The sequence below is a fragment of the Rana temporaria genome, chromosome 1 (assembly GCF_905171775.1).
Source record: "Rana temporaria chromosome 1, aRanTem1.1, whole genome shotgun sequence".
NCBI lineage: Eukaryota > Metazoa > Chordata > Amphibia > Anura > Ranidae > Rana > Rana temporaria.
In genome coordinates this window covers 231,368,849-231,381,750 of record NC_053489.1, presented here as the reverse complement: position 1 = coordinate 231,381,750, position 12,902 = coordinate 231,368,849, and the positions used below count along the sequence as shown (strand labels likewise).

Genomic DNA, 12,902 nt, shown 5'->3' with positions numbered 1-12,902 from the left:
CAGGCCAAATGAAGCTCCAAATTAAGATTAAACATGTAAGGCTGCCCATAGACGGATCATTTTTTTTTTTTATTCACTCAGCGGGTTAAATGAAAAAAAAATGACTGATTCCCTCATCCACATATTTGAGGTGCATCAGGGAATCCTCCCTGGCATGTCATTGTATTCTGACACTAGGGAGACTTTCCCTCTATCAAAATACACTGATCACCTTTGCAGGCTATACAGGGCCGATCCTAGGCAGGGTGCACAGGGTGCATTGCACCCAGGCGCCTGCAGAGGTGGGGGCGCTAAACATCTCTCTAACAGAAGCCCTCTCTGTGTCCATCACAGAGGCCCCCCTCCAGCTCCCAATAAAGTACTCTGCTTCTCTGCCTGTATTTTGTTTATTGTTAAGAGATCATGTAAGGATCCCAGGGTAATGAAGACTTTGTGGGGGAGCATCTCTGTGGTTGAGTCATTGCCATAGAAACATTTGTAAAGGGGAGGAGTTAGTAAAATGACGACGCCCATGTGGGGGCGCCAGAAATATTTCTGCACCCAGGCGCCTGTGACCCTAGGATCGGCCCTGAGGCTATAGCTTGCATCTAATGAGGAAAGTCCGAAAGGGCGGTTTGAACAGAAGTTGATTAGTAGATTGACTTCTGTTTAACAAAAGGGACCATTGATGGATTGACATTTTTGATCCACATATGGCCAGCTTTGGTTTTGTAATGTAATACATGCCCCAGGCCCTCTTTATTGGTGAGAGCTTTAAATATATATACAGTATGTCATGCAGACACAATGCCTGGCCTGCCCAGATATAGACAAACTTCAGCTTTCTGTCCTCATTGAAGGGAAACCTGGACCCAGCTTATAAATACTGATCAGTTCTAGCATTACGGGGCAGTGTATTTAAATTGGATTTAGGATTTTTATTGCAAGCGCAGATGAGGGAGGTATACTGTGTAACTAAGCTTACACTTTAAGTATGAAAACAGTATTAACATTTCTTTTAAATTTGTAAATACTCTAAGAACATTGAAAAACTTTTTCCTTTCAGGTTGTCCTCTTTGAGCAAGAAAACTTCCAAGGCCGCTGCCATGAACTCAGTGGACCCTGTACCAGCCTAAAAGAGGCCGGTATGGAGAAAATTGGTTCTATCCTTGTACACTCTGGACCGTATGTATCAATACATTTTACTGCTTTAAGATCCTATTATATTAACATGAGATTACTGATTGCATTAAGGGTTGTATTTACCATTGAGGCTTATGTAAAACTACGTCTAGCATATGAACCATAATTTGATTTGAAATGATCAAAGTACAATTTTTTAGAAAGAGGTCTCTTGTAATAAGATAAGAGAAGTATGAAAAGTTAAAGAGAAGCTCCAGCCTCCCTCCAACAAATGTTGTAGCTTCTGATTTTTAATATAAGGACCCTTCGTTACATTTACTGGCTCTGGCCTTAACACTGTTGAAGCTCTACTTGTCCCCTAAACTTAAAGTGGACTTTACATTGGAATAGCCATATTGTTTCCCCTTTCCATGTGTATGGTACTAGTGCCTGGTTAAAAGTTCCCTAGTTTGGCTGTTGAGGATATGGTTATTACCCCATTCCACACAAGTTATAAGGACCCTTCGAGCTCTATATTGCTTAAGGCATGAGAAACCGCTGATAGGTGGATGATCCCACCAGGTTTTCCTGCGTATATTGATTCATATACTATGCACCACTGCAAGCTCCTAAAGAAGCGCTTAAGAGCGCATAACATGTAGAGTTTTCTTCACTACGTCTCTACCACCAACCTTATTGATCGATCTGTTCCCTTGTGGTAATAGTTGGTTGTGTTAGGTGTAAGTGTCGTTTAGACCAAACACCATGTTTTGTTTTTAAACATGTCCTGTCAATAATGTGAATTTTAAAGATTAATAAAAGTTCATTTTGTATTTCAATGTTACAGATGTGCTTCTAAAGTCCATGTTTCTTTCTTTTGAAAAAATGTTGCAATATATTTAGGATTTTGTTGGCACACTCCTATACCTATTTGTATCCACAACGCCATCTTGTAGTGATGCATTTAAATTTCGAACCTGATATTAAAGGGGTTGTAAAGGATTTTTTTTCCCCTAAATAGCTTCCTTTACCTTAGTGCAGTCCTCCTTCACTTACCTCATCCTTCGATTTTGCTTTTAAATGTCCTTATTTCTTCTGAGAAATGCTCACTTCCTGTTCTTCTGTCTGTAACTCAACACTGTAATGCAAGGCTTTCTCCCTGGTGTGGAGAAAGCCTATTGAGGGTGGAGGGGGTGAGCAGGCAAGTCAGGACACTCTCTACTTTGCAGATAGAGAAAGGAGCTGTGTGTTAGTGGGGGTCCTGACACTCCTGCTCGCCCCCTCCCCCTGAAGAGGCTTTCTCCACACCAGGGAAAAAGCCTTGCATTACGGTGTTGAGTTACAGACAGAAGGACAGGAAGTGATCATTTCTCAGAAGAAATAAGGACATTTCAAAGCAAAATCGAAGGATGAGGTAAGAGAAGGAAGACTACACTAAGGTAAAGAATCAAGATTTTTCAATGCATTCCTTTTCACTTGTACACCCACTATTGAGACTGTAAGGAAACATCTAAAATGAGAAAAAAATCTTGACAGCCAAACAAAACTCCAGCAAGACCAAGTATGCGCCTTGCTGAATCTTTGTCTCAACACCAGCTATTTTAAGTACAAGGATACCTTCTTTAGATAGGAACTTGGCTGCACAAATATCTTCCATTGTAGATAACTATTGCTGTGAACCTGCAAATCAAGGAGGTGGAAAGAAGAACTTTAAACTCATTGGCCCGGATTCTTAAAGCACTTACGCCTGCGTAAGTGCACGGATGCGCCCTCGTATCTATGTGCCTGATTCTTACTACAAGATATGCCTGAAATTTGGCTTCATCCGACCGACATAAGTTTCCTACGCCGTCGAAGCCTGGGCGCATATTTACGCTAGCCGCAAGGGGCGCTTCCATTGATTTACGCATCGAATATGCAAATGACCGAGATACGCCGATTCACGAACGTACTTGCGCCCGTCGCAGTAGTTTACGCCGTTTACGTAAGGCGTACGTCCAGCGTAAAGTTATTCCACCTATAGGAGGTGCATCCCATGCAAAGGTATGGACGACGGAACAGCCGTCGTATTTTACGTTGTTTACGTAAGTCGTACGTGAATGGGGATGGGCGTAGGTTACGTTCACGTCGTAGGCATTGAGCCGTCGTATCTTAGGGAGTATATTCGATGTGATTCTGAGCATGCGCCGTTAGTTCGGCCCTTCATTTGCATGGGGTCACGATTCATTTAAATGGATCACGCCCACTTCCTTCCTACTTTGAATTAGGCGGGCTTACGCCGACCAATTTACGATACGCCGGCGCAACATAGGGAGCAAGTGCTTTGTGAATACTGTTCTTGCCTCTCTATGTTACATCTGCGTAGCGCATATGAGATGCGCTACGCCCGCACAAATGTACGCCGCTCTACGTGAATCCGGGCCATTCAGTGCATGTGGATATAACGTGGATAATAACATCTGAAGTAAATAGTTTTAGTAAACTCACCAATTCAATTAATAAAAAACATCAAGTTTACACAGGAAGACACAAAGGATAATAAATTACTTTTTTTCTCTGCGTGTATCAAGGATGGAAGTGACTTGCCATTCAATTCTACAGTAAACCTTCCTGAACAGATCAGTATCTGCTTTTTGAAACCTACCACCAACCGTAACACAAACTCTGGATTATTATAACTCTACAACACCCAGCTAAATTGGTAACAACAGACTATAAAGAGAAGGAGCAACGACATTTCAGAAGTGCTTTGAAAGTTTGTGGCTACCCGAGCCAGGCGTTTATCCACAAGGTCAAACAAAACACAAATGGAAATGGAAGTGCCGCACCACTGCCAAGAGGTCCAGAGATACAACTTTATCAACCAATTTTTTTTTTTTAAAGGGGGACAATCCAAAAGTAACCAATGCATTTCGAGGGTCCAAAAACACCCACTTCATCAGGGTTTAATTAGATACAATGTGAATAGACTTGAAGTGAATTGGACCTTTAAAGTGATATTAAAGTCTTGTTTTTTTGTCTAAGCATGTTATACTTACCTGCTCTGTGTAGTGGTTTTGCAATGAGCAGCCCAGATCCTCCTCTTCTCGGGTCCCACACCGGTGCTCCTGGCCCCTCCCTCCTGCCGAGTACCCCCACAGCAAGCAGCTTACTATGGGGGCACCTGAGCCGAGCCACTGCTCTGTGTGTCCATTCAGACATGGAGCCGTGGCTTGGGTCCATTCAGACATGGAGCTGCGGCTTGGGCCTACCCACCCCTCTCTTTCCTCATTGACTTTGACGGCGCCGGCTGCTTTCTCAGTCAATAAGGAGGGAGAGTCTCGGACAGCCGAGGCTCTTGTGCAACATCACTGGATCGAGATGGGACTCAGATGGGACTCAGGTAAGTATTAGGGGGGCTGCTGCACACAGAAGGTTTTTAATCTTAATGCATAGAAGGCATTAAGATAAAAAATCTTCTGCCTTTACAACCACTTTATTGATATTTGTTTCAGTGTAATTACAGTACAGGCTTTTTTAGTTTGGCAAAAACACAGGACTGCCAAATGAGGAGATACTGGTAAGTAGAACACACGTAGTAATATATCATCTTATATGTAGCTGGAGTGTCAGAAAAACTCAGATTCGATTTTAACAAACATTTGCATCTCTGAGAGAGAGCCCAGGAATACGCTTATACAGTAGCTTGTACATCTAAAAGACCCAACACCCAAACACAGATGAAAGAGACAGTCTTTTGAGGTCAGTGAGGTGCGCATTTTGGATGACAAGGACAACTGGTTCACAAGAGGCATGAAAGAGACAATCTATATCAAAATGGAGCAATCATTCCTAAATTGGTATGGGTGGGCTTTCAAAACCATCTATTACCTACATATGATGTTGTGACGGGAGGGCCTGTGGAACCCAGAATCCCTTGGAGAGGTTGAGAAACAATTTTTTCACCTCCCCATGCACCTCCTATGTCTAAGTTACCCTGTGTCCATTAGGGGCACAGGGTGACTGAGAAAATGTGTCTTGGATTACTTAAAATGGGACAGTAATATTTATCCACAATATGTCCCAGAATATGTATAAAGACTATTCTTGGTGTGGTTAATTCTGAACTTGGCATGTTAATTGAAAGAGCTGATCACATTGGCCTCTATACAAAGTAGGAGACGGTCCGACTCCTACTTGAGCTTCTGCTATTGTGAGAAGGTTTGCTGTGTTTATATTTATGATAATGTTGATTGTGTCTTCTGAGCTAAGAGACAGCAAGTCTGTCCTGAAAGGTCATGCCTCTGAGTCACCTAGGCTGTCTAAATGATTAGTTAATTAGCTCATGTTAATTAGGTTTCTGGATACAGTTTGCATTGTCATTCTGGTGTATATATTAGTGTGAGATCTCAAAATAAACAGTCCATGTTCAAGCTGTGTAACTGAGCTAGTCTCGTCTGGATCTTGATTACAATATATCGGCTGTAAAATCTGATATCTGAAGGTCCAGATTGGAGGAAGCAGTGTACTGATGGAAGCACTCAAGCGGAGTGCGACGGGGATCCGTTACATAGGGGCAAGCAGTGGGATACTTACTGCAGTCTGGGACATCCAAACCTCTAACTGGATCCAAGATTGGTATGGCAGACTTCGGTCACCCAAGCAGAGATATGGATCTGGCATCAGAGTTCCCGGGGCTGCTGCGGATCGTCCTTTCAGCATACTCCAGGACTGTGTCTGCGGATGAATACCTGGAGCTCAGGCAGCAGATTTGGGTGGAGCTCTGGATTGGAGCCCTCCAGGTTGCTGGTATGCAACAGGGCAAGTGCTTTCCAACCCCAGAGCAAAGAGCCAGTGACCAAAGGGAGTTACAGATGCTATTCCTGGGAGAGTGGCCCCCAGGAGCAATAGGTGACTGAGTTGGACAGGCTGGTCCAGCAGGAGATAGAGCTGGATAATCTTTATCAGGCTCTGCAATGGTATGCAAAGCAGGGATATTTAGGGGAGACAACAGAATGCTCTCTGGAGGGATATGACTTTGGTGGCCCTGGATTGCTGTGGGAGAGCTTTACAGATCGTTTTGTGTTTGGCAATAAATGAGAACCTACCCTTGAGGACCTGCGAGATTTTTGTTCCATTAGGGTCACAGGATGAATGAGAAAATGTGGCTTGGATTACTTAAAATGGAACAGTAATATTTATCTACAATATCTCCCAGGATATGTATAAAGACTATTCTTGGTTTGGTTGATTTTAGACTGGACGTGTTAATTGAAAGAGCTGATCACATTGGCCTCTGTACAATGTAGGAGATGGTTCGACTCCTAATGGAGCTTCTGCTATTGTGAGAAGGTTTGCTGTGTTTATATTTATGATCATGTTGATTGTGTCTTCTGAGCTAAAAGACAGCAAGTCTGTCCTAAAAGGTCATGCCTCTGAGTCACCTAGGCTGTCTAAATGATTAGTTAATTAGCTCATGTTCATTAGGTTTCTGGATACAGTTTGCATTGTCATTCTGGTGTATATATTAGTGTGAGATCTCAAAATAAACAGTCCATGTTCAAGCTGTGTAACTGAGCTAGTCTCGTCTGGATCTTGATTACAATATATCGGCTGTAAAATCTGATATCTGAAGGTCCAGATTGGAGGAAGCAGTGTACTGATGGAAGCACTCAAGCGGAGTGCGACGGGGATGCATTACAGATGGAATTTTAACACCTCTACTCTGGCATTTTGACAGCCATGCAAATCAAATGTTTAAAATGTTTGTAACCTCAACATTTCAAATTCCTCATGTGTCTGTTGTATCGTGTACTTTTATGAAAAGTTATCCTGTTCTCTTTGTATTGCTTCCTTTGTGTGAAATGCCTGGTGATCCTGGTGATCCTACTTCTGCTTTCCTATTTGAAACTGATCGTGCCAGGCATAAGAGCACATCCATTCTGGCATAGTCAGTTTTCTGGCTGCACTGGGAATACAGCCTGCCTGTCCTTCAATGGCAAAGACTTGTGCTGACACACCCCCTGCACAAGCATTTACTTGGAAGATCAGTGTAATGCTGTTTATTCACCCCCAATTCTCTGAGCTCCTTATGCAGCTGAGAACAGAGATTATGTCATCCTATTATAACGAAATATATATATATATATTTTATAAATGATTTTCTTTTTTATGTCAATTTCCAGCTGAATGGTTTGTTTTAACAGGTAAGGGTTCATATATACTTTAACACCTGTTGCAGACTTTTTGGCACCACAGGATTGATTAGGTAATCAGAATCAGGGTGTTTCCACAAACTTTTCACAGCTCCCATCATATTCTTGGGCAACTAACATCTGTCTTGACACATTCCATGGGGAATGAATTAATGTCACTGAGTTACCTGTGTAGCTATAAATGCTGGAGTATCTTATACTCATTAGAACTGAGCAAGTGGCTTTGATAAGCTGCAAAATGTCTTCAACATTACAGAACAAATCAAATTGAATGTGACGACTACTACTTTCAAGAGCCATCTTGAAACAGGAAACCCAGGGCAGTGGTCATAGCACCAGCATAAATGGGAACATAAGCTAGGTTTAAGAGATTAAAAAGCTGCATATTAGGTAAGTCTTTAAGTCAGCTGCTAAAAGTGCCTAAAAACTGAAGGCTTAATGTCCCTTTAAGGAATGTGTTTGTTATTTTTCTGCCAAACAAGCCCCCCAAAATGTATAATGTAGCATCGTGTTTGCTTGTTAAAGCAGACCTCCGTCCAAAAGGTAAAGTTTCGCTTGTTCGCACCCACCCCCCCCCCCCCCTCCACTGCCTCATTTGGCACTTTTTGGGGGGAGTGGGTACCTGGTTTCCACAGGCACTCACTTCCATTTCTGGGTAAGATCACCACAGAGATTTCCAAGTATGTCGGGCCCCTCCTCTTTCCCCCCACTGAAAGGACTGCGGGACCATTCAGAAAGCACAGTGCGACTTTGTGAAGATGCCGGCACCTGCACCAAACGCTGATTGAAGAATCAGCTTGAGGGGTCCAACATTGTTGGATCCCCGGACAAGTAAGTGTCCTTATATTAAAAGTCAGCAGTATTTGGAGCTCCTCTTTAAAGCAGTAGTAAACCGCTGAAGAAAAAAAAACCTGCAAGACAATAGCATAATATGCTAGTATGTGTCGCATACTAGCACATTATGAAATACTTACCTTAGAACGAGGCCCCCCGCAGCGTGCCCAGTCACTGCTGAGGGGGGATGACATGTTCCCTCTGTTTCTTCTGGGTTCGCTGGCTCCGATGCTGCGAGTTGCCGGAGCTGTGATGACGTCAATCCCTGGCATGTGTGTAGGAGTCCTCCGTTCTAGCAGGGGGCTCTAAATTTCCGGCAGGTATGCCTTATTATAGGCTTACCTGTAGGTAAAAATTACCAAGCGGACGATACAACCGCTTTAAGTTATGAAAGGTGTATGTCGAAAGCAAAGGAGCAGTTTAACAAAAACAAAAAACCTGTACAACACATGGTGTTACATTGATACAAATATGGTAGTATGAGTATGGCTATTTATAATTATAACATACATTTGGAAATAACTGCATATGAAACGCAATCACTTGCTGTGAAAAACTCCTGAACCCTCTGTGATACATTCACTTATTCTAGGAATGCCATTCCAAATGTATGTTATAATTATAAATAGCCATACTGATACCACCATATCTGTACCAATGTAATACCGTGTGTTGTACAGCTTTTTTTTTTTAATTTCTCTTTTGCTTGCGAAATATACGGTAGCTGGTATATGTTCTGATGCTAAACTATGTACTACATTGTGCATCTCCGTAAGCCTTGTGAGTATGTAGTAAACATTTTTTTTTTTTTTAGCTGGATAGTAGGTACATTATTCTGTAAAAGTGCATATTCTTTGGTAAAACAGGCACATAATAAATAAATAAGGTGCATTTTCTGAAGGAGTAGGGAATGTAAAAACTAAAGCAGGCCATCATTAAGCAATTTTCCTTCCTGCAACCACAGGTTGCAAGAAATAAAATTGCTCAATTTCCCTATCAACACATTCAGTATTGATGGGAGAATTCCTCCCACAAAGCTTTTGTTTCCCAACCGCCAGAATACAATGATCACTGTGGGTGGCTATATTCAATGAAAAAAACCCAACAGGTTGGTTGTACTGAAGCTGATTGAGCAATCGACTTCAGTATAACCAGCCTGTCTATACATGGATCGAAATTCGTCCAGTTCCTGTTTAACCAGACCAATTTAGGTTTGCCTATGGCCGGCTTTAGATGATTGAAGTAAACTCAGCATCACCTTATTATTAGTGACTTGTCCAATCACGTACCAACAAAAATTCTGTTTTGTTCACATTTTCCTTTGCATGACTGTATATTTATTAATCTAGGTGAACATTTACTTTCCTAGATGAACATCAACTTTTTTACGTGAACATTCTGTACTCCTTTGGAAAGTCTTTATTTTTTTCAGAACAGGGAAATCTCGTTCCCTTCTCTCCTTGAAAGTGAGGTTTGCAAGGTGGCATCTAATCATGTACCCATGGTCAGCTACAGTTTTGTTTCAATTAGACGAGAAGCAAAGCTTTAAGTCTTAGCTGTGTCTTCAGGGAAGACTAGGAAAAAAACTTTTACTTAGGTCTCTGTAGACATATACAACAAAGTATTTCAGAATGGATATAAAATATTCAGAAGATTTCTTAAATTTCCTGGGCCTGGCTGGCACTACAATCCAGAAAATCTAATGTTGTTTCTATTCCACAGCTGGGTAGGATATGAACAACAAAACTGCAAGGGAGAACAATTTGTCTTTGAGAAGGGGGAATACCCTCGCTGGGACTCCTGGACTAACAGCCGAAAGAGCGACAGCATCTCCTCCTTGAGACCAATCAAAGTGGTAAGAACAAGACTATGCACATTTCTTAATATAATGAATCACATGCCAATAATAATACCGTAATTCTTCTTCTTATTATTATTATAAATAATAATGATTACATAAATAACAATACTTACTCCATCATACCAGAATTATAGTTGGGTTTCAATGTTTAGCACATGAAGAATTAAAATAATTCCTAATCCTTAAATTCAATCGTAAACATTTAGATACCTTTATATATTTAGTTATTCAGGTCAAAAAAGTCCATCTAGTTCAGCCAACAGAAAAATAAAAACATGGAAAAACTTCATATTCAGAACTCTATAACCATAGCTGATCCAGAAGAAGGAAAAAAAAAAACAATATAAGTTTGATCCAATTTGCCCCAACAGTGGAAGAAAATATTTCCTGAATCCCCAGGAGTCAATTGGATATTTCCTGGATCAACTATCCCTGGTGTTATTACCTGTAAATGTTAAAGTGGTTGTAAAAGTGGTTGTGTGTAGCAGCCCCCTCCCGGCCCACTAACACTTACCTGAGCCCCCATCTCGATCCAGTAATGTGCACGAGAGCAGCGGCTCTTCCGGGTCTCTGCCTCCTCATCGAATGTGCCGTTCTTCATATATGAATGGACACAGAGCAGTGGCACAATAGTGAGCAGACTGCCTTCTATGAGGGCACTTGGCAGGAGGGAGGGGCCAGGAGCACTGGGGGGACAGAGAAGAGGAAGGTCAGGGCTGCTTTGTGCAAATCCACTGCACAGAGCAGGTATGTATGACATATTTGTTATTTAAAATAAAGACATCTGCCTTTAATATCATTTTAATATCCAGTGTGTGCATTTGGTAATGTATCCATCAATTGTTTTAAGACAATCTAATGAGCTAGCTGGAACTAGTTCTTGAGGGAGTCTATTTCACATTTTCACAGCTTTTTTTGTGAAGAAACCTTTCAGTGTTTGGGAACCTCCTTTCCTCCAGACATAAAGAGTGGCCCTTAGTCCCTTGTAAAGACCTGAAAGTGAATAACTCTACACCCAGTTCCCTATATGGACCACTTATGTATATTTACATGATGATCACATCCCGCCTTAACCACTTCAGCCCCGGACCATATTGCTGGTCAATGACCAGGCCCCTTTTTGCAATTCGGCACTGCGTTGCTTTAACTGACAATTGCGCGGTTGTGCGATGTGGCTCCCAAACAAAATTGGGGTCCTTTTTTTCCCACAAATAGAGCTTTCTTTTGGTGGTATTTGATCACCTCTGCGGTTTTTATTTGTTGCGCTATAAACAAAAATAGAGCGACAATTTTGAAAAAAAAAGAATATTTTTTACTTTTTGCTGTAATAAATATCCCCAAAAATATATATAAAAAAAATTTCCTCAGTTTAGGCCGATACGTATTCTTCTACATATTTTTCGTAAAAGTTATAGCGTCTACAAAATAGGGGATAGTTTTATGGCATTTTTATTAATATATATTTTTTTACTAGTGCGACCTTATGGCGGACACTTCGGACACTTTTGACACATTTTTGGGACCATTGGCACTTTTATAGCGATCAGTGCTATAAAAATGCATTGATTACCATAAAAATGCCACTGGCAGAGAAGGGGTTAACACTAGGGGGCAAGGAAGGAGTTAATTATGTTCCCTGTGTGTGTTCTAACTGAAGGGGGGTGGGACTGACTAGGGGAAATGACTGATCGCTGTTCATACATTGTATGAACAGACGATCTGTCATTTCTCCCCCTGACAGGACTGGGAGCTGTGTGTTTACACACACAGCTCCCGGTTCTCGCTCTGTAACGAGCGATCGCGGGTGCCCGGCGGTGATCGCGCGCAGCCGAGCCGACCTGCCGCCGTATAACTGCGGCAGCTGGTCGGCTAGTGGTTAATCACCTCCTCTCCAGAGTGAATAAATTCAGGTCCTTTCTTTTTACTTTTAGCCACTTTATTTTTTTGTAGAAATATTAGTTCTTAAGAGGAACTAGAAGCTGCAACTGCGGCTCTCTGTAACAGCTCTGGTGAAAGGAGAGAACCTCAACTGTGGTTAGCAAGGATTTCAATGCACCTCTCTATGTGAGAACTCAGTTTTGGACACCAGGCGTCACTCCACACACATAGGAGTTTGGGGGTTCTCTACATCATCTCTCTCTCATATAAGGAGGGGCGTTGAGCTTCTAAGCTTGGACATATTACAACATGCGACCAAAGCTTAGCATTTAAAATTATAGCATATAGATCAAGATTCCAATGCACTTCTATATGCAAGTGACCATCAGTACGGGATCCCAGGCGTCACTCCACGCAAACAGGAGTTTGGGGGTTCTCTACATCATATCACTTAAACATAAAGAAATGCATTAGGTCACTAAAGGAGTTGGTATGAAATACCTTCAACCCTTAGCATAGAAAAGTTAAAGCGAACATGTTCAGCAACTTAGGGCAAGGGCCCATAAACAAGTAACACTTATGTCAAGCACATAGAAAATATGAATACTGGTAGCAATTAGTAGTTGCATAGGAGAGGCATATATAGCTCAGCTTAATTGAAAGTATATGTTCCTTTAAGATGTTTCTACAGCAAATAGCCAAGACACAACAGTCAGTCCCAAGTAATATGAAGATGGTTAACAAGACTACGTTAAGTACAGTATTTGTTTAGCAGCAATAAGTGTAGCAGATCTTCTTAAGGCACTACAGTATAATAACAGCTACTTATCCATTTGCAGGGCTTGAGGCATGGGATTCCGTAGTGTAGGTTGTCAGCAAGGAATTTCTCCTAAGGTGTCAGCAGTAATAGGAGTCTGGAGGTACATAGCATAGTGGCTATATAGATTTAAGGATTCCTGGTGGCGTAGAAGTGTAGCATGGAGAGCAATGGCACCGGCGTTGTAGCGTGGCCGAGCTACGGCTGACAATAATAG

The 12,902-nt window shown here is 41.8% G+C and overlaps 1 protein-coding gene across 1 annotated transcript in view; it reads left to right on the top strand.

Moving 5' to 3' along the window:
- The window catches only part of CRYBB2 (crystallin beta B2), a 55,867-nt gene that overhangs the window by 18,030 nt on the left and 24,935 nt on the right, over positions 1–12,902 (top strand). Inside the window, exons 3-4 of the mRNA XM_040351386.1 lie at positions 1,046–1,164; positions 9,852–9,984. Coding sequence (XP_040207320.1) covers positions 1,046–1,164; positions 9,852–9,984 — 252 coding nt within the window. The remainder of the gene's footprint in view (positions 1–1,045; positions 1,165–9,851; positions 9,985–12,902) is intronic.